The following is a 26,700-nucleotide window of genomic DNA, read 5'->3' as shown; positions in this document are numbered from 1 at the left end:
TAGCTAAAAAGAAACCACTAGCTACTGTGAAAGCTTGGGACTGGCTCTCTGACATGTGACAGCCCGAGCAGATCAAAAGGCAGTGATAATAAATAATAGTAACAATAATAAATATCTATTCTGTATACTACATCTGTCATGCTTTTTACCTCCAGGATGCGAGAAGTAGACCTGGGTTGTGGGAAGGCTCTGCTGATAAAGGAAAATGGAGACTACTATGCAATGGGACACAAATGCCCTCACTACGGAGCCCCACTGGTGAAAGGTTAGTCTTGGTGTAAGGGTATGAACATGAATCAGACATTCACAACAGATGATGGATCTGCATGAAGAATCTGAGCCATTTGGTATCATTCACCACATTGCAGAATGTTCAGGTCTGTAGAGACGTCCTGCCTGTGAGGTAACATACACTTATAATCCAGGAAAGGGATCAAAATCCTCGGCCAAGCATGTCTGGTTTGCTAACAGATCTCGTGTAGCCTGTGCAGTGTATCTCGGAGTGAAATCTCTTAAAATGCTGTTTGAAGAATAGAAAGGGGATCTTTCTGCCAGTCTGAGTTGGCCGCAACAAGGGCCAGGTTCAGTATCTAGGGGTTCCTTATCAACAATACATCATGAAACCGGCTTGAGCCCACCACCCCTGCGTGCTTCTAAGAGGCATTATTTTTTATTTATATTTTTATTAATACTTCCCCTCTCGCAAGCACAGAGTCTGAGTGTAGCAAAGAAACTTTTAATAAAAGGAGGGACGTAACCCAGCATTAAATTGGGAAAACACCACAAACAGGTTCATAAACATAAACCATGAGCAAAAGACCCACCCCCAAATAAGTTGGACAGTGTCCTTTTCCCCTCAGGTTCTTCAGTCCAGCAACCAAAACGTGCCCATCCCTTCTCTGCAGCCCACTCACAGTTGTTATCCTTGGTCAGGGCAGACCCAGGATTGAGAGGTGCATCTGCAGATTTCACCTCCCACCCTGGGGCAGTGGGGGAGTAAGAAGGCACCTTACTCGCTCCGCTGCCCAGCGGATTGGCGCTCCGCTCCTCTCCACCGGCTGCCCTGCTGGCCAATCGCCACGCCTCTCCGCCAGGCTCTGCTCACCGCCCTGCTGGCCTCTCCACTGGCCTCCCTGCCAGCCGATCATCGATCCGCTGGGATGTCTTCAGGTCTCACCTCTTAACACAGGGGCCTGAGACTTTCACCCAGTGATTCCTGCAGCGGAGGGGAACTATTCTTCTCTACGACAGAGCATTTAGAAATTCCATCCTCTATGCGGATGGCTCTGCTGTGGTCCTGCTTCTTACCTGGAAGCCATAGCTCTTCACACACACACACACACACACACACACACACACACACACACACACACACACACACACACACACACACACACACACACACACACACACACAGAGAGTCTGGTTCTGCACATAACCAGCCACACCACATAAACATTCTTACCTCAAAAACAGTAAGAGCTGCTCTACATGCCATTTTTTCAGCAAATTTAACTATTCCAGGTGAAATTGGTGCAGTCCCTAGTGTGGATACGGTTCTCTTGTTACAAAGGAGCTTATACGGTTATAGCTTAGTGCTGTATGTTTACCTGTTGGGCTCATGGGAGAGCTGGCTTTGGTCCCTAGACACCAGACTTTCAGCTCTGCTCCAGCTCCTTTGCAGGAGACAGCTGTTAACTAGCATCAGGGGCTGAACCAACCACTGCCACCCCTGCAATAGGGGAGCACAAGGGTCTATATAACAACCTTTTCACCCCCCAACTCGGGTCCCGTGCCGTGCACTGGACTGCACCATTTAAAATCCAGCGAGCCCTTCACAGTTCCTAGGCTAGCTGCACCTCTGATCCCTCCTGGTCTCTTCAAGAGCACCCCTTTCTCAGGCCTCGAGCCATCACCTCTCTGGATGGACTCACACAGTTGTCCCACTCTCAAACCAGGCCTTGGACTGCATCCCCCTGCGATCAACCCTGATCACCTCAGCAGGACTGACCTATCTTCAGCACCTGCAGTTCCATCCTCTCCAGGATCAATGACAGAGGCTAATACAGTGGCCTCCAGATCTGTGAATATATGTTGACATGCGTCTGCACTGTCACTGAGCCAGCATGAAGGGGGCCAACACCTGATCACTGGCCAACAGGAACGTTGCCAGGTTGTTGCTGTACTAAGATCTCACCGGGATTGCTAGGAAATGGTAGGGAAGGGTCTATGGTGAAGTGTGACTCACTCCTGCCATGCCTTTTGCAGGGGTTTTATCCAAAGGAAGAGTGCGTTGTCCCTGGCATGGGGCTTGTTTCAGCATTGGCACTGGTGATATAGAGGACTTTCCTGGCTTGGACAGCTTACCCAAATTCCAGGTGAGATCTTTCAATCTGTAGAGAAAGAAATGACCATCAAGGGAGGAGGGGGCGGGGGAAGTGTTTTCCTTTCAGAGTGCAGAGCTGGGGTCTCCCAAGTGCAGGGGTGGTGGTGACTTCATGTGACCCCACTCACTGCTCCCTCCACCTGACCCCCATGATTCCAGCTGACCCCTTTGCCCTGCACCCATCTGCAAGTGCCAGCCAGCTCCTGGGAAACTGAGCCTCCAGGGTAAGGAAAAAGGAGAGAGAAAGGGAGGGGGCACATACATGGGAAGGGCTTGTTACACAACGGCTGCTGCTGGTGAAGAGTGGTGGGGCAGGCAAAGAAGGAGGGGAGAAGGGCATCCAGGTGCCCCCCAGGACACAGTGGGGCTGAGAAGTCACTTAGGCATGGGGGATAAGAACCCAGACAAACAGAGATGGACACTCTGCTAAATATCCCTGTACACCTGATACTAGTTAACAGAGAAAGTCCCAGCCCCCTGGATGTAGGAGAGCCACCCAGCTCTTACATGGGCCATGCAGAGAGTACAGCGAGCGGGCAGTATGGCTGCGTGGACAGAACCTGTTTTGCATTGACCTATGTTTAGTTCAGCAGTTAGCACAGAACCCTCCCTTTAAACCCAGAGACGCTAACTGCTCTGCAAACTGCTGCTGTCTTCTCGCCCCAGGTGAAAATCGAGAAGGAGAAGGTGTACATCCGAGCGAGCAAACAGGTGAGGGGGAGAGATTCCATTGGCATCCAAACACAGGGACTGGGGACAGCAGCTTGCGGGGAGGCAAGGGTGATTTGATCCTTTGGCCCTCTGGTTAGGTAAACAAATGTCCAAACAGGAAATAAATAGCCCTTCCACACTCAGGGGTCCACGTTACCGAGGTTATCTGCTGCCCCCTAGGGAGTACCACAAGGAATGCTCTAGGGTTGCTTTTAGAGACTGCTCAGATATGCAAGAAAAATGATTAAAGGTCTAGAAAACATGAGCTATGAGGGAAGATTAGAAAAATTGGGGTTGTTTAGTCTGGGGAAGAGAAGACTGAGAGGGGACACGATAACAGTTTTCAAGTACATGAAAGGTTGTTACAAGGAGGAAGGAGAAAAATTGTTCTCTTTAACTTCTGAAGATAGGACAAGAAGCAATGGGCTTAAATTGCAGCAAGGTGGTTTAGGTTGGACATTAGGAAAAACTTCCTGTCAGGGTGGTTAAGTGCTGGAATAAATTGCCTAGGGAGGTTGTGGAATCTCTATAATTGGAGATTTTTAAGAGCAGGTTAGATGAACATCTGTCAGAGATGGCCTAGATAATGCTTAGTCCTGCCTTGAGTGCGGGGGACTGGACTAGAAGACCTCTTGAGGTCCCTTCCAGTCTTATGATTCTATGCACATTCTATCTATTAGGAGCCACGTTCTGATATCCACCCATATACATCTAAGGAGCTCCAGTGACTCAAAGATTTGGCCCAAAGTGGTCACTAATATCAGTTGTGGCTGCCAGCATGTGGACAGATGATTTGCGATGCAGTGTCCCATCTACCCAGGTTACACATGTGAATGTTGGGGTTTGATGAAAAGGGATCACACCTTCCCATCCCTGCCATCCTGTGCTGAGCTCTCCATTTGGCAATGTGGGGCTCCGTACACGGGGTGGTAGAAGTTACACTGAACTTTGCTTTGCAAGGACTTGCTGATGTATAGTTGTAAGGCTAAAGAACATTTAACCAGCACTGCCACAGCTTTCTTTGGTTGGTACCCAAACTTTCTGACCTGGATGAATTTGTGGCTGGTGGTGGATTTATTCTTCAACTGCCTTCTGGAAGTGGCATAGTGACATGTCTGGTGGAAAGGTTTGATAGTCCCATAGTGCTTTTGTTGGGTGTGGGTTTGGAATCCTCTTCAGGCAATAAGAGTGAAGCTTTCATCCAAGCCTCTTTACAAAATAACTCATAGCTGTTCCCATTTGTACCTGGCAAAGTTAAAGCTTTGAACCGTTAATGACAATCATCTCGTTAATTGCTACGCAGGCTCTTCTGACGCAAAGAAGGACAAAGGTTATGGCAAAATGTATCTCCCTCAGCAACTACAATATCAGTAGCACCAACGTGCTGATCATCGGAGCAGGTATCGAGATGTGCCTGCTGACAGCAGCAGATCTCTGTCATTACAGTGCAGGATATAAAGAGAACAGTAAATAGTATATGCTAACTGATGTATACCCTTCATCTTCCCAGCCAGTCTGTGGATACACCCAGCCCACTCCCAGTCTGGGTACATAACTGTCCATTCTCCTAATGTGTATAGACCCACACACCAGATCCAGCAATAGAGAATTATTAACTAAGCTCAAGATCTGTGTATGCCACTACACTAACCATTGGCCTGGGCTATACAGCAAGTCAGACTAGATGAAAATCTACGACTCTGTGTACAATGTCCCCATGCATCTAATTTATAGACATTTGCTCCCAAACTTTGTGGAAGCCCTTCCCCAACCTCCCACACTGGGTAAATAACTACTGCTCCCACTGCAAGTTTCTCAGGGTATTTCTTCACTGCACAGTTAGCCCAGTAAGTTATGTTCCTGGTCTGTATTGAGACCATACACACCCTAGATCCAGAGCAATAGAGGGACATGGGGAGGTCCTGTGTATAAGTAACCCCTAAGTCCTGCACCTGATATGTTTTAATTATCCCACTCTGTGAATACAGTCATTTCCTCCTAAACTGTCACCAGACTCCCAGGCAGCTCTCTGTCTAATCACCATCCGAACTACCAGTTCCTTAGATTCATAGATTCATAGATTCTAGGACTGGAAGGGACCTCGAGAGGTCATCGAGTCCAGTCCCCTGCCCGCATGGCAGGCCTTGTCTACACTATGGGAGGAGATCGATCTAAGTTACGCAACTTCAGCTACATGAATAACGTAGCGGAAGTCGACGTACTTAGATCTCTTTACCGCAGTGTCCACACTACGCGACATCAATGGGAGACGCTCTCCTGTCGACTCCCCTTGCACTTCTCGTTCAGGTGGAGTACAGGAGTCGATGGGAGAGTGATCAGCGGTTGATTTAGACCTGCTAAATCGACCGCCAATGCATCAATCGCCATGCCTTGGTAAGTGTAGACAAGGCCTTAGACACTCCCCCCCCCCCATGCTCCTGAGCTGCTGATAACCTCCACTCTCCTAGCCTATATAAAATGCAGGTATATAATAGCAAAGCTTCTGGCCCTGCTGGCCTGTCCTCCCCAATCTCTCTCCCAACTGGTGTGTATTAAGTTTGGAATTACAGCTTTGTCTACAGTAAGAAAATTTTGCAAAACTTCCACCATTGCTCTGTCACCAGTTCAACTGCATTGGTTTCCACAACCTAGTTTTTCCAAAAGACCTGCTCTAGTTCAAACAGGAATTAATTCAGGGAGCTCCGACTAGATGACCACAGTGCTACTGTCTGTCCTTGGAATCTATGGCTCTAGCGCAGATGGGTTACTGGCTGTAGTACTTACTTTAAGCACTGGGTCTTATACGCAGCTCAGAGTATGTTTAACCAGTTCAGTGCTTAAAACAGCCCCTTGACACTAGTGCTCTCAGTATAATTAGCACCAGCCAAGCTGAAATGGTGATAGCAACAATGAGATCATTTTACAGAATTTCCCTAGTGTAGACATGCCTTAGTTCCAAACTTACCAGAGACAAATTGGAGGAGGGGTGGGAGTAGGAGGGGCCAGTTGCATTTGTGTTGGTACTTTGTGCTTTTCTTAAAATGTTTTTCGTGGATGGAACAAAACTTTACAGAAGAGAAGACTCCACCAGCCTGTAGGCAGCAACAAACTTCCCTGCTGTTGCTTTTCTCCAGAGGACAGGGAGACATGGTGGACGCTGCCTTTCCAATGATGGTTAGCATGGACTAGTCATTGCTTGCAAAGACACCATTACTGCAGGTTCAGTCGCAGAAGAGCCCCAAGTCTGACAAATTTCTACTCATTTTTCAAAGCTGCAAGTATACACCTAGAGCTGGTACGGTACTGTTTGGCCAAGACATTGTTCAGCATAGGTTGTCATGGCACGACTAATAGAACAAGGACATTTTGTGGTATTTGATTATCTCTGGAGTTAGTCAAATCCTAGGCCGGATTTAAAAATAAAAAAATAAAAAAAATAAAAAAATGTCACGGTTTACTCAGGTCATGCTTAGCGACGTAGAGCCGGGCTATCAGGGAGTGAGCTGTTGATTCGCTGCTTGGCCCCTGGCCCCGGTGCAGATTACAGCCTGGGGCTATTCTTGCTTATGCCAGATGGCTGTAGTCCCTCAGGTGCCATATGCCATGGGGGAAAGCCAAAGCACACCATGCTCCACCACTCCTTGTCCTCTTGCTTCCTGCTGTGGGAAGAGCTGTTTAGAAGCCAGCTATGCCTGCTCTTCTCCTGTTGCATTTCCCACTCCCTTTGTGCCAGTGCGCTTTGCTGGATACAAGCCAAATTCTGACGCTCCTGCCTCTCGGTTTCAAGGGGACTGGTCCTGGAGCAAGGCACAGCTACCCATGGGAATGGACATCAGAATCCGGACCCAAGTTACTCATCAGATAATGACGATTTAATCAGAGGACGTGTTTGATTAATGTCTTTTCCAGGTTTCAGCCAGCTCATTTTACAGCCCTCCTAATGCTCCAGTTCCAGCCAGAAGGCAGGGGGTTCACACCCTAACAAGTGAGGCAGAAGCTCTGGGGACAGAGTAAAACCTGCTACCCAATGGAGCACTTCGGAATCCACTCCCATTACCGGAATAGCGCTAGGCTACCTTTTTATTTATTTATTTATTCATAAAAGCAAAAGAAATGAAGGGCTAGATTCACAAAAAAAAGGTGTGAGAGATTATGGAGCCTCTACTGGACGGATGCTAAACTTTTCACTTGTTAAATAAAATACATATGTAGCAATTACTGGCCTTCTGTCTCTTAGGTGCTGCTGGATTAGTTTGTGCAGAGACCTTAAGACAGGAAGGTTTCTCCGACAGGATCGTCATGTGCACAATGGACAGACACTTACCCTATGACCGACCCAAGCTAAGTAAGGTTTGTATCATCCAGAATGTTTCATATTCTTACCGAACAGCTACTGGGCTCCCCTCTCAGAGTGTTTCTCTCACTGGACAGTGGGTGTCCCAGGTCACTAGAAACTTTGCCAGCTTGTCCTTTTATTGCACTGAGGCACTGTCAATAAACTTAATTCCAGGGACTTCTGGAGCGTGTCACCCTTTTAGTGTGTGTTTTCGGAGGCCAACCCGTGAACCCTCCTCCTGCCTCGTATAACATCATCTAAGGCCAATAATAGACGGAACCTGATGAAAGCTGGAGCCGAGATTTCCCAATGTACATGCGTTATGTCAAGTTCCTAAGTCCATAGTTAGGTATCTAAATAAGTGGCCTCATGTTCATAAGTACTGATTAGCTCTCAGCTCCCATTAAAACCAGAGAGAGCTACTGGTTACTGAGCACAGTCAGGTGATCTAGGTCTCAGGTTACATAACCTGCTTTAGCAAATCTTGGCTGGGGACCTTGTCCCAACATAATTAAATCTTCTTCTTCTTTCACATGGCTGGTGTAGAGCAGCAACTACAAATTCACCTGACGTTGATCGAGCCAAATGGCTGCTTCAGGAGTAGCAGAATTTATTGCTGTGATGCATCTTTTACTAAATATACGGGCACCTTTTGTTCCATTTTGACCTCTTGTTTCTTCTTTTGCTTGACGTTTCTTTTCTGCAAACAACTGAGGATATTAAATACAAAACCCTATGTTCAACTTTCAATCATAGTACTGGCCTGTCTGCATAAAAATGAGGAACTTGTAAATATTCCCAAAGCAAATCCATATACAGGGAGAATTGGGTTTAATCTCTATATTGTTACCTTTAATTCTTTCATATATTCCTAGGCAGAAATCTTTACAATGAAGTGAAGGTTGTAAGCATAAATTTTTTTTTTTAAATGACATTCACGGTACCAGATTTCTTTCACACAAAGTTAAAGTGGGCTTGTTAGTGATACACCCTTCCAGAACATGGAGGATGGGTAACGTTTAATCTCTGGAAAGCAGAAAATAAAGAGATAAGTGAAGAAAAATGTAAACCTCTGGAAACCAGAGAACACAGAGTTAAAAATATCTCCCACCCTGACACAACCTTAACTCTGCTCCTCTGGAGCTGGCATTAGGCACTGGGACAAAATCTGACCTATCACTAAAAACCTGCCACCCATCCAAGCAGAAGCTCAGCTCAGCTCACTCCGTGTATGGGGCTCTCCACCCTCCGTACTCCCCGGTGCGTACTTCAGGAGGTGAGGGCAGCCTTGTCACCCGCCTCTCGAGCTTACCTCGAGCAGGTCCTGAGGGAGGATGCTCCCCGCCCACCCCACACCACAGTCCCTCTGGATCTTTTCATCGGGCCCCTGTCCCGTGAGCCTCCCCGGCTGCCCCACCCTGATACCTCAAACCAGCTGCGTGACCTGCAGCTAGTTCACTTCTGAACCACGCCAAGGGCACATCTGTACACGCTTGTGCTCCAGACTCTCCATTTCCTCACCCTCGTGTCCCACCCCGATACCAAGTGGCGGGACCTAATGTCATCTGTCGAGGGTGAGGAACCCTGGTGGGCCAGCCTATATTCCATCCTAGTCCCGCGGCCCACCAGGGATATCGGCTGGCGGCTCCTCCATGGGGTTGTGAGCACGGGCATGTATTGGGCACGGTTCACTCCTGTCCCTTCTGCGGCATGAGGGAGACCCTGGCGCACATTTACCGTAAGGGCACCAGGTTGCAGCCCCTTTTCCGGCTCCTCCTGGACCTACTTTTACGTTTTTGGCTGCACTTCTCCCCCTACCTCCTTATCTATCACACCCTGTCCGTGGCCCCACAGAGTCGTGGGACCTCCCAGTTAACTTCCTCCTAGCGATGGCCAAGGTGGCCGTCTGTAACCCCAGGGAGAGGATGTTGGCTGAGGGGTTCTCTGCGACTGTGGGGCCTATTTCCGATCCTCCCTCTGTCCATGCATCCGGGCAGAGTTCCTCTTGGCAGTGTCCCCTGGCTCCCTTGATGCCTTTGAGGAGCAGTGGGCGCTGTCCGGGGTTCTCTGCTCGGTGTCCCCTTCAGGTTTCCTTTTCTTGACCCTTTGATCTTCACACCCCTGCTTGTTATTTTTTCCGTTGTCCCCCATATGTGAGTTTCCCGGGCTCTGTGGATCCTCCCCATAGGCTGGGGGAAGGTCCTTTAGCTGTGGGCGGCTTGCGCCCGCCCAGCTTTCTGGAACCCAATAGGATCCAAGCAGAGGACACTGCAGGGTTTGTGTGTGTGCTCGGCTGACACCACCCCGTCAGAGCCAGGAGGGGGAGGGGAGGGTGTTATGTTGTGCGGTGCTGAGTCCAAAATAGATTGAGCTGCTGGAGCCTGTCAGGTTTTCTAATCCCTTGATCATTCTCGCAGCTCTTCTCTGAACTCTCTCCAATTTATCAACATCCTTCTGGACTTGTGGGCAGAGCCGGGGAGCCTGGGCCCCTCCACCTGCTCGGGGGGGGGGGCGTGAGAGCAGCCCCCAGTCCATGTTCCTACCCCCCCAGACCCTCCGCCCAGGGCAGAGGGTCCACGGCTCCCCACAGCTGCCTGCGTGGCTCTTACCCTGACCCGGCTCCAGCTTCTGGCCTGGCCAGGGGGGGTGGGATCTTGGGGGCCGAAGAGCTGCAGCCAGGCTGTGGCAAGAGCCATCTGGGCAACAATGGGAAGCCACAGAGCCTCCATCTGCCCTGGATGGGGGGGTCCAGGGGGTGGGGACACAGGCCAGGGACTGCTCTCGAGCCCCCCCCCCCCCGGGCAGGTGGAGGGTCCACGGCTCCCCACAGCTGCCCAGGCTCCTGGGGCCGCTCTTACCCAGGCCAGGCTCCAGCTGGTCCCTTGCCCCCCTGCCGCCCCCCGCCCTGTTCCTGCGCCCTTGCTTGTGGGCAGGGCCGCCCGGGGGGGGGCAAGTGGGGCCGCAGGAACAGGGCGGGGGGCGGCAGGGGGGCAAGGGACCAGCTGGAGCCTGGCCCGGCGGCAGCATTTCGGCAGCGGGGGGCCCTTCAGTGCTGCCGAAGACGCGGAGCGACTGAAGGGCCCCCCGCCGCCGAAATGCCGCCGAAGACCCGGACCGCCGCCGGGTGAATACAAGCGCCGCAGCTCCCCCGCTTTGCCCCAGGCCCCCTGAATCCTCTGGGCGGCCCTGCTTGTGGGCACCAGAACTGGATACAGTATTTCAGCAGCAGTCACACCAGTGCCAAATACAGAGATAAAATAACCTCTCTGCTCCTACTCGAGATTCCCCTCTTTACGAATACCAGGATTACATTAGTTCTTGGCCACAGCGTCGCACTGGGAGTTCATGTTCAGCTGATTATCCACCACAACCCCCAAATCTGTTTCAGAATCACTGCTTCCCAGGATAGAGTCCCCCATCCTGTACGTACGGCCGGCGTGCTTTGTTCCCAGATCTATACAGTAGCTGTACTACAATACATGTTGGTTGCTTAGGCCCAGTTTACCAGGCAGTCCAGATTCCTCTGTATCAGTGACCTGTCCTCTTCATTATTTACCCACTTTCCAATTTTTGTATCATCTGCAAACTTTATCAGTGATGATTGTATGTTTTCTTCCAGGTTATTAATAAAGATGTTAAATAGCGTAGGGCCAAGAACTGATCCCTGCAGAACCCCACTAGAAACAGACCCACTCTGTGATGATTCCCCATTTACAATTACATTTTGAGACCTATGTTAGCCAGTTTTTAATTCATTTAATATGTGCCCTTTAATTTTATATTGTTCTAGTCTTTTAATCAAAATGTTGTGCAGGAACAAATCAAACAGACTCATAGACTTTAAGGTTAGAAGGGACCATCATGATCATCTAGTCTGACCTCCTGCACGTCACAGGCCACAGAACCTCACCCACCCACTCCTGTAATAGACCTCTCACCTCTGGCTGAGTGACTGAAGTCCTCACATCATGGTTTAAAGACTTCAAGTTACGGAGAATTCATTATTTACACTAGTTTAGGCCTGCAAGTGACCCATGCCCCATGCTGCAGAGGAAGGCGAAACCCCCCCAGGGTCCCTGCCAATCTGGCCTGAGGGGAAATTCCTTCCAGACCCCAAATATGGTGATCAGTTAGACCCTGAGCATATGGGCAAGACCCACCAGCCAGACACCTGGGAAAGAATTCTCTATAGTAACTCAGAACCCGCCCCATCTAGTGTCCCATCTCCAGCAATTGGGGAGTTTTGCTACTGGCAGTCGCCAATGGGCCACATGTCAATAAGTTTCTATGGCATTCTTGTGGTTGAACATCTGCTGATTTTCCTAACTTAAAATATCTAAAGCTGGTATAAACTAGCATTTTGCTGTCAACTCTCAGCAATTTAGCAACATTTACTTAGAACATCACTTTATCTTATGACATCTTGTAAATACAAGGTCATGTATAGGTTAGTTACTTGTGTCCAGATCTCAAGCCTTTGGCCTCAGTTAGTTTGTAAGTTATTGCCTTACGGGCTTGGGACATGTAAGCTTTTGTATTACTGCCTTAATTCATACTTATTCCTTCCCTATGTGTATATATGTTTGTATCACTGGCTACAAATTGACTACAACCCAGTGAAATTACTAGGCATCAGGTTTAATACAAAGGAGAGGAAATACTCTTTCTCGCAATGCACAATTTATCTGTGGAACTCATTGCCAGGGGATGTTGTGAAGGTCAAAAGTATAACTAGGTTCAAAAAAGAACTAGATAAGGGCTTGTGTTTTGACTCTTTCTGGGACATTTGCTCCTAAATAAGTTGGGTACTTTTGAAAATTCTGCAGTGATCAGTGGATAACTGATCCTCTTTCCCAAAGTAACCATTTTCTTGGCCCCTTTGTCTGTCTCTGTGCTCTTCCATGCTATGTCTTTTGAACTTCCACTTTACAGCTATTCAAAAGCCTTCCCTTCCTGTCTTTCTTAGTAGGTCAATTCTTGTACTGCAGTGTGAGTTAATATAAAAGGAATTAAGGCCCAATACCAAGTCCATTCAAGTCAATGGAGATCCTTCCCTTAGCCCTGGTCACCTTCAGAGATTTCCTGTGTACCAGGTTACTGCAAGGACAGATTTCAGGCTATCACTGAAAAGCACTGGGAAAACGGCTCTTACACATGTGTAAATGCTGTAACTGGGAATTCACACACGTCTCTCACACTGTGAACTGTGTAATTGACAGCAAAATTGCTTCTTTGTTGCAGTCAATGGATTCCCACTTAGATCAGATCACCTTGCGCCCTAAGGAATTCTTCCGTACAAATGACATTGAGGTCCTGACTGAAACACAGGTAAGGAGAACAAGATTTGCATGGTGCAGTCATACAAAATAGCACGCAGTGTATATCTTGGGAGTTCTGTATCGAACACAGAGACTGTATGTGGCTAGAAAAAGAAAAAGCTAGCTTTGCTAGCTGGCACTGTCAAATTGCCTCGACAGAAATATTACCAAAAGCTGCATCAAAGCCCTCACTTCATAACAAGATCCCAGCTGGATGTCGCTATTCAAAGCTGCCGTTAGCTTGGCTAGCAAATAGCTACAAGATGGACGCTCACTGCGGCTGTTCTCACACTGAACATGCTCAGTGGAACCCCAGTTCCTCTGGCCCACATTTAAATGCCTAACTCCTGTTGAGAGATGGGGCTTAGGCCCCACCCCTCTTCTTGGCATTTCCTATTGGCTGGTTTATGCGGCTGCCTGCTCAGCATACTGGTTTTTGTAGATCCCATTCTTAGCACCGAACTCTCCCTGTGCATTGTGGACTCTGACAGCTGGCCTAACTCACTTTAATGTAGCAGCGATTGTTCAAAAGCATCTCTCTCCTGACCACACCGGGCTCTCTTCACTACCTCAGGTGACCTTTAGGGATTTAAGGAAGGGCAACTAAAATGATGCAAGGTCTGCACAGATGGAGAGAAATTAAGACAACTGACAGCAAGACTTGGAAGACCCAATACTGGGGGGGGGGGGGAATCCCTTAAAACTAAAGAAGTAAAAGCACTTTGTGGAAAAAGCGAATGCAGCTACTGTCCAAAAGGAGAGGGTAGGGGATTAGTGGAAAAGTCTTTCTAGGCTCAGCAAAGAGTTGCCACTTCCTTTGAGTAAAACGTATCTGATTAATTGAATTAACTGGTTTTAACGAGATGCCAGGTGATACACATCTTGATTAAACAAACGAATGGGGAGTGTATTGAGATAGAAAACTCAGCAATAAAATAGGGAACATGGGAGATACCTAGCTGTGGAACTGCAAGTTTCTGCAGCAGCCAAGTTTGAAATCTCAGGTAGAAGCCAGGAGAACAGATCTCAAGAGCCTTTGAAAGAAAACAACCTGTGGCAGCCTGAAAGGCATGTACTTGCTATTTTATTACACCAGTCTGGCAGCCGAGCCAGCTCTTCTTTCTCACTAGTGGAGACAGGAGCCTAGAAATAAAATGTTTATACGTGAATGGTCCCAGCTAAAACCGTGGCAAAAATACCAAACTGACCCCTGAGCTACAACACGTTCATAGATCCCTAGGCCAGAAGGGACCAATCTAGTCTGACCTCCTACATAACACAAGCCAGAGAACTGCCCCAAAATAACTCCTAGAGCAGATCACTCAGGAAAAAAAATCCAACCTTGATTTAAAAATTATCAGTGATGGAAAAGCCACCATGACCCTTGGTAAATGGTTCCAGTGGTTAATTACTCTCATCATTAAAAATTTACCCCTTATTTCCAGTCTGAATTTGTCTAGCTTCAGCTTCCAGCTATTGGATCGTGTTATACTTTTCTCTGCTAGAGTGAAGACCCCATTGTTACATATTTGTTCCCCATGTAGATACTGATAGACTGTAATCAAATCACCCCTTAACTCCCTCTTTGTTAAGCTGAATAGAATGAACTCTTCGAATATGTCACTATAAGGCAGGATTTCTAATCCTTTAATCTTTCTTGTGGCTCTTCTCTGACCCCCTCTCCAATTTATCAACCTCCTTCTTGAATTGTGGGCACCAAAACTGGACAGAGTGTTCCAGCAGTGGTCTCACCAGTGCCAAATATCTCTTCTCCTACTTGTGAGTCCCCGGTTCATGCAGCCCAGGATCGCATTAGCTCTTTTGGCCACAACGTCGCACTGGGAGCTCATGTTCAGTTGATTATCCACCATGACCCCCAAGTCTCTTTCAGAGTCACTGCCTCCCAGGATAGAGTCCCCCATCTTGCCAAACAGCTGATGGGTGGGTGGCTGGTGGGTGCTGAGCACCCATGATTTTTTTTTCTGTGGGTGCTCCATTCTTGGAGCACCTACGGAGTCAACGCCTATGCTGCTATTAGCCCTCACATATATGTCCCCCTTCTCCTCCATGGAGGTTAGTGCAGCCTTGGCCCATGGAGCTGCCATAAAAGGAGGGGAGTCCCGGGTGTCATCCCTGTGGATGGAGAGGCACTGATGTGGTCTTTACCTCCCCCAGCTCACCGTTACCGGGAGAAGGAGAACTTCATCCCGGCTGGCAGTTCTATTCTGGAGCTGTCTGTGGTCCTTTAAGGATTCCCACACAGCTGCCAAGACCTGCCCTGGACTTCCCAGGCTTGGGGAGGCTTTGTGCAACATGCTCCTCATGAGCCCAGGGGTGGGAGGCTGAGTCCTCCCCTTCGGCAGAGTCCTTGTTCTCCGCTCAGGATGCAGATAGTACTCCACAGCCAGACTCGGGCTGAGCCACAGAGCAATATGCTGCCCGGAGTCCACTGGGGCAAGATCTGCCCATGATTCTAGAAGTGTCTCCGAAAAGCAATCCAATGTGCTGGCAGGACATGTTCTCTCCAGACTAGATTGTCTATTGCTCATGGCTGTCACCCGACAGGAGTTAGGTGCTGAGCACTGCCGCTCCATGCATTGCAATAGGAATTACCCAGCACTTCGAGGAATTGGACCCTAACTTAGACTCTTCCACTCAAGACTGGTTGTATTATTTTACCAAGGATACCAGTTAGACATACAGGGACCCAACTTCCTTCTTTTATCAGCCAGTTTCTCAGGTTCTCCTAATTTGCTTGTGGTTTTTCCAGAGTCAGTGTCAGCGATACAATAAAGCCATTAACTATTGTCTTAATACACTTGGAGGCAACTTATCCTGGCTCTCTTGTACATCTAGATTTTCTAATCGTTGCCTTGCTTGCTTTTTGTCAAGTTATTTTTACAGACTCCTTCTTCCTACCTGTTCACGTTTCCTTTCTCGGCCCCTTTGCGGGCCACCGTAGTATGGTCAGCGAGTGACACAGCACTGCTGAGTGCCGGGGTGCTGATAGGCCCACGAGGTGCTTGGACAGCTCATTCCCCACGGCACTGGGTAGAAGAGACAAAACAGGAAACCAAACTGTATGTTGGGCATAAACCTGGGCCAGGAACTTTATTATTCTATTTATGTGTATTACGGCAGCACGCCGAGGCCCCAGTCCCGGATCGGGGTTGCATTGTTCTAGGTGTTGTATACACAAGTATAAAAGACAGATAATCTCTACCCCAGACGGCTCACCTCTAACACCGGACCCATTGCTTTTTCCTTGTATTAATTCTCAGCATGTTGGGATCCTGTTCTTCACTTCCTGCTGTTTAATGTGAGGTCAGTAGCTTATAAAGTTACCACCATCCACAGTGTAATTAAGGATGCAGCCCTGACTTTACTTTTATCACAAAAACCTGGTTGCATGACCCTGCAGGACGGGTGCTGGCTTAGCTGCCACTTGATCAAAGACAATGCGGCTCATGCTAAGGAACAACTGACCAAGGGTCAGGGTGGATTCTCCATCACTGACTGTTTTAAAATCAAGACTGGCTGTTTTGCTAAAAGATCCACGCTAGGAATTATTTGGGGGCAGTTCTCTGGCCTCTGTTCTGCAGGGGTCAGACTAATGATCACCCTGGTCCCTTCATGGCCCTGGTGTCTATGAATCTAGAAGGGGCGTTCAAGGAAGTGGTGCTGCTGTGCCACTTCCATCTGCTGCCTCAAATGCAGATTTCCTGCTGCATTGGTGTGTGTGTGTGTGTGTGTGTGTGTGTGTGTGTGTGTGTGTGTGTGTGTGTGAGAGAGAGAGAGAGTCCTGAGATGGGGTTAAGGCAGGACTAGTGTTACAGTAGAAGTTGCCCTGCTGCACCAGGTTCCTGTTTGTGGTCACACTGGAATTGTCAAGGTTCTTTGCTCTTGGTATCTTTCACGTGCACACAGATGATCATGATGATTGTTGCAGGACAGCTCAGGATTTAATGGCTTGGCTGCTGTGGGAGAGGCCTAGGGTGAAGACCCCGGCTCGTGAGAACCAATCCAAACCAAAACCAATGGGGCTGGTTTTTCCAGTCCAAGCTACTAGTCCCAGCTGGGCTGGGCTGGGCAGAGACAGGACTTCTTCTTCCCCTGAATGTCTGCTCTCAGGGAGGAGATCAGACCCACTTCTGGGTACTGTCCCCGGCAGAAGTGAGGGTGGCAATCCTGCAACCCCCCTACAACAGCTTTGTGACCCCCCCATGTCTCCCTTTTGGATCAGGACCCCCACGATTTCAACACCATGAAATTTCAGATGTAAACATCTGAAAACGTGAGATTGACTAATTTAAATACCCCGTGACCATGACATTGACCAAAATGGACCATGAATTTGGTAGGGCCCTAAAATGGTGAAGAGCCTATTGTGAGTGCCTTCTCAGTGCACTAATCAATACTACAGACAGCTCTAGGCACATGCCTTTAGCCTAGGGTGACCAGACAGCAAGTGTGAAAAATCAGGAGGGGGGGGGTAAGTAGGAGCCTATATAAGAAAAGGGCCCAAATATCAGGACTGTCCCTATCAAATCGGGACATCTGGTCACCCTACTTTAGCCACAGAAAATTGGTACACTTAAGTAAGGGTGGTAATTTCCTCAAACTGTTGGATAGGGAATGATAGGTTGTCACAGACATAGCCGCCGATGTCTATGAAAATTGAACATTGAACGACACGTAGCGCTGAAACAAGTGCCCATTTTATAGCTGCCCCATTCAAAATGGGCCCACGGCTGGAATAACAAGTAGTGCTGCAGGCAAGTCTGTCTGAGCTGCCTGGAGACTCTTGTCCAGAACTCCTCCAGTCTCAGCCTCCTTTGCTTTCACCAGTACTAATCGCACCCTGATTTTTTTGAGCAACAAACCAATTCACGATGAAAACCAAATGAATGAATTGGTTGCATGAGCTAATGCAATGTGATCCATGGAAAACTCAGCCCAGAGCAGCAGGCGAGGCTGCCAGCGTGCTCTGAGATGAGACCAGCCCTTTGCCCACTTGGAGCTAAACCCTTTGGTATCTCAATAAGCGTCTCCGATTTTGCCCCGTAACATTATTTAGAACTGATTGCAGGTTGCGGCTGTGGACATCAAGAACAAGATAGCTGTGTTCAAGGATGGATTTAAGATGGACTATAACAAACTGCTGATAGCAACTGGAAACACGTAAGCTACGAACAAACATAATCCACACCAAGACAAATTCTACTCTTATGAGAACATAAGGAGCTTGTGCCTAGGGATAAAGGCCTAGACTCACAAAGGTACTTGGGCATCAAACCCCCAAATTTAGGGCCTAAATCCCACTTCTCATCTCCATTGTGACCCACAAAACTCCTACTAAACCTTGTAGGTGCCTCAACTCACTAGGCACCTACATTTTTTCCAGTAAAAAAAAATTATCTTGATGCACATTTCTGCCTCTGGGCAGGCACAAGCTGCCTCCCTCTAGGTGTTTTGAGACCTATCTCCCACCTGAGCCCAAGAGCAATTCGTGAACTGGGGGCAGATAAGCATTTAGCCCCCTTATCTGTGTGCAGGCCCGGTCAGGTAGGTGTGCTCAGAGCACAACAGCCAGTGAGAGGGGCAGGAAAGGAGGATCTCCCCAACTCTTAGCCCAGTGATTAGGGCATTCACCTGGGATGTGAGACCCCCCAGCTCAAGTCTCCCCCCAGCCTGATGAGCAGGAATTTGAACAGGGATCTGCCACCTCTCAGGTGTGTGCTCCAACCACTGGCCTAAGGGCTATTCTCTTGTGGGGCTCCCAAACTCTCTCCTGTTGAAGCTGTGCCACTGTGGATAAACCATTAAAGAAACATTGGTGCACGGAGACTGGATCCTGGGTGATGTACTAGCTATCAGGAGAGTGAGTCTGTCTGTCTGTCTCTCTCTGGTGTCTTCCTCTTCCCAAAATTTGCCTGAGGCAGCTAACTCCAAAGAGGGTTTACAGCTGAGAATCACTAGCTTCCCAGCCGCCCCGACTCCGACATCTATCTCCGGGAGAGGGGCGGGGCTTAGGATACCTCTCTGGTTGGCATCTCCCATTGGCTAACTTAGGCAACTCCCTGCCTAGCATGTTGGCTTTTGTGAACCGCAGTCTAAGGCACCTGTCTCTCCCCATTCAAAGATAGCCTGGGAGCCTAACTCAGACTTTGATTTTCTAGGCACCTCAAAATACCTTTGTGAATCTAGGTCAAGCAACCTAACATGGGAACTGACGTAACCATTTGAATGGGGAATTTTTGTTTGCAAGAATGTTTGCGAAAAAAGAAAGTGGGATTGTGTGGATCTATGAATCCTGGTCTGAATATATGTTCACATGACTAGCCAGTCAGGCTGGAAAGGGTGGTGCCGCCAAATCTGAAAACTGTGTTTTGGAGCGATCCAACCAGGAAGCAAAACCAATATCATGTTAGGCAGCAGGAGTTGCTAACTGTGCATAGTTGATAGTCACCAAAGTCCTAATTGATGACCAATGCACAGGTTAAAATATTGTTCACAGAAACTATTTATGAATTATGAATAAATGTGTGTAACCAAAGTATCAGTGGGTAAATCATGAGCAGAGCGGGCAGGGATTCAAATACATCTCCCATTGGCTAGCTTAGGTGGCTCCCTGCTCTAAGTGCCCTAACCATGGGACTAAAAGTTATGAGAGAGAAGTCCTCCCCCTGCTCCTCCCCCCTCAGTCTGTTTTGGGTGAACTCACCCAAACCAATAAGCAGTTTCAGAGCATGCCTACCAGATCAGGTTCCGCATGCAACGCAGGTAGCCAAATGCCTGTCTCTGCCTGGTTTGTGAATGTGCGAGGGCAAAATGCAACTGGCTCCCACTTGGAGCCATGTTGTTGAAACAATGCGCCACCTAGGCCATAGCTGCTTGCATCTATACTGACCATTGTGGGTTTGTTCACATCATACTACTTGAGAACTAGAGCTGTTAAGATCACTTCTTTTACCCTTTGAAGGCTATTTCTTGATTTGTCCCCCATAGCCATGATGTGTTGGACTTTAACAGTTCATTCAGTAGTTTTATCACTGTAGAAATCTTGTAGGTATCGAACAAGATATTTACCATCCCCAGTACGGGACTCAGTTCTGCTACATTTGTTGGTGTGTTCAATTCTCAAATTGCTTTTACTTTGTAAGGGCTTGGACTGATTCCATTGCTGTTTAATATTTGTCCCAAAAAACTCGATTTGGGGTAGGTGGAAAAAACACTTTTCTTTGTTTAGCTTCAGTCTGGACGGACTGATTATGCTTGAACATCACTGAAGGTTTTGTTGTGGTCTTCCTTCAAAGTCCCATATATCAAAATATAATCCATGAAAACTACAACTCCATTTGTTCATTAACAGTTCTGCCATTTGTCTTTGGAAAATTTCAGATGCACTGGAAATCCCAAAGGGTAGTCTTCAAAAGCAAAATCTCCCAAAGGGTGTGATAAATTGAGTCAATTTACAACTCTTTGGCTAAAGGAAGTTTGCCAGAATCTGCTTGAGGCATCCAGCTTGGAGAAGACTAGCTCCTTTTGCTTTGGGGAGGAAGTCACCCAGTGTTGGGAGGATATATTTTTCTTTCACAACTGCTTCATTAAGTCTTTAGGGGCCACACAGATTCATATGTTTCCATTATTCTTTATAACCAATATCACTGGGGCACACCATGCTGGTGGCTCAGATTTTCTTGATAATGCCAATTTGTTCCAGTCTCTCTAATTCATTTTCCCCTTTATGAAGCAACAGGATAGGAATCCTGCAAGGTGTGTGTACACTACATGGTTCAGCATTTTCTCAAGTTTATTTGTGCTGGATCTCATTTCAAAAGTCCAGTATCATGAAATTCTGTCAAGTTCTTTCGCCTTTCTTACTTGCCACGCTGCGATTGAGAAGGCTTTTGGTCTTTGATCATTTGATCACATGCACTCTGAATGCACAGCTTTTGTCTTTGTAAGCTGTTTCTGTGGTGAGCTGGCCCATGCAGTTCAGAACATCTCTGGGGCTACTCAAGGCCATGTCAGGTGACTTCAGCTCTGTGAAAGGTTGAAAGTGACTGCAGGTCCCTTCTGAGATGACAGTTGTGTCTGCTCCTGAGTCAGTTTTAAAGTAAATAGTCATTGCATGAATATTCAGTTTCACTTTTCAGGCTCTGCCATCACACATAATAGATCCCAGAAACAATGGCTCATGATTGTCTGTAATAAGAATCAACTCCCTGACTGCTTTGGTATGGCAAACAGCTGCAAAATGTTCATATTTTTTGCATTTATTCTCTATTGCATCTTTAGCTGGCTACACATATTGAGCTGTGAAATTTTCCACATCTTGTGCATTAGGTCTGAAATGCCTTGTAGTTAATCTAGTACTCCCCTTATAGCTTCAAGGCTTTTATGGTAATGACTTTTAGCATTCATGTTGTCCATGTTTACAGCCTCCAAGTTTCAGGTTTTTCAGGTTGCTCCTGTCTTTTGTTCTGCTGTTTGACTAGTTCAGAGTGCTTTACTATCTACATAGCTATGGGTAGTTTTAAGTCTGTCTTTTATTGTGGTTGCTGAGAGGTTCTTGTCAGTTAACCCAATAACCAGCCTGTCTCTGATACTTTTATGGTTTGTGTTCCCAAAATCACTTATCAGCCAGTGCATTGGGGGCTTTTATAAAAGATTCAAATTTTCTCTGTTCCTGAATTCTCTTGTGAAAGCATGCTCTTTCATAAACCATATTTCTCTGAGGTATAAAGTATGCATCAAACATGGCCCAAACTCTTTTTCATAGTCATCTTTGTGACTCTTCAGTAAAGTCAAAGGATTTAAAGATATGCTCTAATGGTTTCCCCGAAGCATAAATTAAAGACGATACCTGGATATCTCCAGGGTCCTGGTGGAATTTTGTAGCAAGGTGAAATCTTGCAAAATGTTGCTTCCAGTCTGTCCATGATGCAGCTCCATCAAAGCTAACATTCTCTGGAGCACTGAAGAGTGGTGTGAGATCTGACAACCTTTATTTGTGCCCTCTGTTTCTGCTCTCCTCTGGCACTTGCTTACTTCTGACACTATGTCATGTACATCTTGTACTCAGTACAAGCCTGACTGCTACTAGCAAGTCAGGCTTCTGTCCCAGATATGGACTGTCTACAAACCTTCCTTCCCAGAGAGAGACACACAAGATGTGTTCACTATAAAATCCTTTAATGCACTGCCAGGAAGGAGTGGCTGTTGTGAGCTTAAGGTATGTAACACAGGGAGCCACCTAGTGGCCAAACAGTATAATACAGTTTAGCATTCCATTTCACAGTTTCAGTCTTAACTATTGTGTTGCTTTCATGAGTAAAAGATTGCTCCTATCATAGGCACCAACTTCTCTTGGCGCCGGTGGGGGCTCAACCCCTGCCCCACCCCCTCCCGCCCCTGCCCCACCCCCATTCCAACCCCTTCCCCAAAGTCCCTGCCCCACCTCCGCCCCCTCCCTGCCTCTATTGGACTCCTTCCCCAAATCCCCTCCCCAGCCCCACCTCTTCCCCTGAAAGCGCTGTGTTCCCGCTCCTCTAGGGTTACCATCCGTCCGTATTTCCCCGGACATGTCCGGCTTTTGCGTCTCTAAATAGCGTCCGGGAGGAATTGGTAACAAGGTTAAAATGTCGGGGGGTTTTTTCTCCCTCGCCTCCCTCCCTCCCTTCCATGCAGAGTGCAGCTGCTGATTGGGCGGTTTGGCCGATTGAGCCGCTCCCATTGGCCTCCAGCAGCCAGAGCCCTCCCTTGCTCCCCCCTCCCTCTGTCTGCAGCCCTGTGTAACACCCAAACCGACCCACCGGGCAGCATGTTTTGCAAACACGTGGAGCCAGAATGGTAAGGGGAGTGCGGGGGGGGGCAGTCAGGGAGAGGGGAAGTGTTGGATGGGTCCCCGGCCTCCACCTGCCACCCCTCCTCCGCGTGTTCCCCCCCCCCGTGGGGTCCTCCCTGCCTGCCTCTCCCTTGCCTGCTTGTACTGCCAGAGCCAGCAGCTGCTGCCCCCGGGTCCTAGCGTCCCCCATCCACTAATGGGAAGACAGGCTGCCCTTACCCTGCCCTTCCACTCTAGCCCCGAGCCTCTCCAACGCCCCAAACCCCTCAGCCCCAGCCCCAGCCCTCATCCCCCCGCACCCTAATCCTCTGCCCCAGCCCTGAGCCCCCTCCTGCATCATGAACCCCCATCCTCAGACCCACAGCCCTCACCCCTGCATCCCCTCCTATCCCCAAACTCCCTCCAAAACCCCCTCCCCCCTTCCCACACCCCCCCTCCTGCATTCAAACTCCCTCCCAAAGCCTGCATCCCCTCCCTTTGCACCTCCTCCCACCCCCAAACTCCATCCCAGAGCCTGCACCCCTCACCCCCTTCTGCACACCCACCCCCTGCCCCAGCCCGGAGCCTGCATCCAGCACCCAAACTCTATCCCAGAATCTGCACACTACACCCCTCCTGCACCCTAATCCCCAGCCCAGGACCTGCACCCCAGACCTCCTCCCCCCACCCAACCCCCCTCCCAGAGCCTTAGGCAGGTGGGGGGGGGGTTCTGGGCACCACCAAAATTTCTACAACCCTGCCACCCATGTGAGTGGATAAGGTTCGGGGCAGTCAGGGGACAGGTAGGGTCCTAGGGGGGCAGTTAGGGTGGGGGGTTCTCAGCAGGGGGCAGTCGGGACAAGAAGCAGGGGGGTTGGGAGTTCTGAGGGGGGCAGTCAGGGGGTGGGAAGTAGGAGGGAGTGGATGGGGGCTGGGCGGGGGCGGGGCTTTGTGACTCCCAGTGATTTTTTTCCAGGCATCTAAAAATTAGGCGGGTGATACTCAGCATTGTCATGCCCAAGTTTCTTTGGGAATCGAGTCCTAAATGTTCATATGTTATTATATTGTTTGAAAATACTTTTAAAACCCTTATACGTAAGCACCTGGGTAAAATTTCCAAAAGCACCAAAGTTACTTAAGAACCTGAATCCCATTTTCAGATGTAATCGAAGCCCGTATCTGCCTAAGATCCCTTAGGGCTAGATCCACATAGAGACTTGAGTGTCGCAAAGCTGAGCACTGCAATGCCTAATTTTTAGTTGCCTGCCACCCAGCGGACTCCTCAGCCCTGAGTTAGGTGCTGCTGCCCTCTGGCCCTGCTGTAGCACGGTGCCCACACTCCCTATGCAATGCAGGGGGAGAGTTAGGGGCCTAAGAATGGGATTGGCAGACCCCAGCAAGCGGAATGGGGAGCCTCCTGAGCTAGCCAATTAGAAATGCGGAGGAAGGGGGTGGGGCTTAACACATGCCTTCACCTAACTTTGGGCTGGAGGAAAGTGTCTGTCTCCTGTGGGGATTCGCAGCTGTGACCCTTTTCCTGGTGCTAAGTGCCTGAGCAAGAACAGACTGTCTCATGGAAAAACCAGAGATAGAGTCCATAGCCCAGTGGTTAGAGCACTCACATGAGCATACGGCGGGAGATCTGTTCTCAAACACTGGATGTGGAACAGGGACTTGAACGTGGGCATCCTACTTCCCAGGGCAATGCCCAAGTCACCAGTCTGGGGGCTGTTTTGGGATGTCTCTTTCTCAATTTCAGTTCTGCTGTGTATAAGTAATGACACAGGCATTGCTGCAGCATTGGGCCCCAGAATCTCACGTTTCTCTAGTTGGTCATTATGATTCCAGCTCTTTTGGTACTGGAGATAATTCTGAAAACTAGACCAGCTGTCACTGAGGCAGGGCCCCGTGCCTGAGTCTGCAGAAAGCCTGAAACAATAGTTCTAAAAGATGTGAACTGTTTCATTCATCTCAGTCAAGGTCCCTGGGGCAGCTGCAGTAGTTGACATTTTTTTCAAGATGCCACCAGATTCAGCATTTCTGCTGTACAATTTGTTGTTTTGCTGCAGTGTGGCTACAATCTCTGCCTCGCACCCCAGCACCATGCCCCTTGTCACTGGCACAGATGGAGGGAACTGGTTTGGGCCTGGGTTACTGAGCCCCAGGCAGTCTGGAGAGCATAATGAAAACACCCATCTTCAGAAGTAACCTGCTGCCATCTTGCTCTGATAGCAAGGGCAGGTCAAGCTCAATCATGAATACAAATGAATATGTTACATTAAATGGGACAAACATTTATGAGAGAGAGAACCCCTCCTGCTTGAGATCACCAGCCAATCAGTAACTGCTGGGGATCAGAAAACTTTCTCTGTGACCACCTCTATTACGGAGATTTTACATTTTATTTTGGAGATTGCAAGAGCTGGTAGTGGCTGGTGTCAGAGCAGCAGGCTGGAAGATCACTTGCAGTTCTATTAGACAGTGTGTTGGCTCCTTGAGTCGCTCTGTGCTGCACTTGCAGAGACATGTTTAGTAACAGAAAGGATGCAGATAAGAAAACCACAATTGAAACCTGACAAAATCTTTTCCTGAATGTGTGTTTTTCAGGCCCAAAGCCCTTAGCTGTAAAGGCAAAGAAGTCGAGAATGTTTTCAACATCCGAACCCCTGAAGATGCCAACCGGGTAGTGAAACTGGCCAGCAGCAAGAATGCAGTTATAGTGGGAGCCTCTTTCCTTGGTGAGATTTGGTCTTGGGCAGAACATCTCAAGAATCCCATTCAGGGACCTTTGGGCAGAATTTCCCCTTTGAAACGTTATATTATAGTTTTCTTTATAATTCCTCATTTTCCACATGGGTAGTTAACCATTGGAACAGTTTACCTAGGGAAATAGTGGAGTCTCCATCCCTTGAAATCTTTAAATCAAGATGTCTCTCTAAAAGATCTGCTCTAGCTCTGTCAGAAGTTATTAGACTGGATGCAGGAATCACTTGATGAAATTTGATGTCCTGTTTCATTCATGAGGTCAGACCTTACCATCTGTTAATCATATTTTTGACCTGTGCCTAGCCCTTGAATTTTCTTGTGATCTTTTTGGCCAGAATAATCTATTGTAGATCCTTAAAAGATGTAGCTGGTTCATGGAGCTAGTGAATTTTCTGGGATGTTTTATTTTTGTATGCAGCCACATGACGTCCTTTAAATGAAAAATTCCCTTCTTATGACTCACTTGTGGCTATTGCCACAATTGTCTACTTGTATTGGTAACATTCCATTCTCTTCAGGTTCTTATAATACTTCTTGAATACCCACAGACAGAGGGGTTACTCATTACAAATTAAGACGGATTTCATAAATAACAAAAGGAACAGGAGTACTTGTGGCACCTTAGAGACTAACAAATTTATTTGAGCATAAGCTTTCGTGGGCTACAGCCCACTTCTTTGGATGCTGTAGCCCACGAAAGCTTATGCTCAAATAAATTTGTTAGTCTCTAAGGTGCCACAAGTACTCCTGTTCTTTTTGCAGATACAGACTAACACGGCTGCTACTCTGAAATAAATAACAAAGATTGTCGTCATGACTTCAGACATAATGGTCTTATAAGCAGGGGACTATCAAGTTGGAGTAGGGGATGTGATATTGCCTCTGCATAAAGCGCCAGTGAGACCAGCCCTGAAATACCATGTCCATTTAAAAGGAATGTTAATAACTGGAAAGAGTTCAGAGAAGTACTATGAGAGGGATTAACTGCGTGGAAAATGTGCCTTACTGCAAGAGACTAAAGGAGCTCAAGCTGAGATTTGCAGTGACTTGTGCTCCTAACTAATGGTGGCATTGCTGAAAATCCCATCCCATCCTTGTCCAAGAGCAGGTTAAGAGGTGAGTTCATCACAGTCTAGAAGTACCTACATGGAGAGAAGAATTTTGTAATCTAGCAGATAAAGGCATACCAAGATCCAAGGCTGGAATATGAAGGTAGACAAATTCAAATGGGAAATAAACTAAGCTGCAAATTTTTAACATCTTCTTTGATATCTATATCTATAACCTATAAGGCAGGTTTTCCAAACCTCTGATGGTTCTTGTAGCTCTTTTCTGACCCCTTCCAATTTTTCAA

General features: G+C 48.0%; 1 protein-coding gene across 1 annotated transcript in view; it reads left to right on the top strand.

The window, feature by feature from the left end:
- The window catches only part of AIFM3 (apoptosis inducing factor mitochondria associated 3), a 90,189-nt gene that overhangs the window by 36,214 nt on the left and 27,275 nt on the right, over positions 1 to 26,700 (top strand). Inside the window, exons 4-11 of the mRNA XM_065417892.1 lie at positions 156 to 265; positions 2,269 to 2,378; positions 3,053 to 3,097; positions 4,401 to 4,497; positions 7,335 to 7,447; positions 12,675 to 12,761; positions 17,841 to 17,932; positions 25,188 to 25,318. Of these exons, the coding sequence (XP_065273964.1) occupies positions 156 to 265; positions 2,269 to 2,378; positions 3,053 to 3,097; positions 4,401 to 4,497; positions 7,335 to 7,447; positions 12,675 to 12,761; positions 17,841 to 17,932; positions 25,188 to 25,318 (785 nt within the window). The remainder of the gene's footprint in view (positions 1 to 155; positions 266 to 2,268; positions 2,379 to 3,052; positions 3,098 to 4,400; positions 4,498 to 7,334; positions 7,448 to 12,674; positions 12,762 to 17,840; positions 17,933 to 25,187; positions 25,319 to 26,700) is intronic.

Source organism: Emys orbicularis, chromosome 16 (genome assembly GCF_028017835.1).
Source record: "Emys orbicularis isolate rEmyOrb1 chromosome 16, rEmyOrb1.hap1, whole genome shotgun sequence".
Lineage (NCBI taxonomy): Eukaryota > Metazoa > Chordata > Testudines > Emydidae > Emys > Emys orbicularis.
This window is presented reverse-complemented; position numbering and strand designations above follow the sequence as displayed.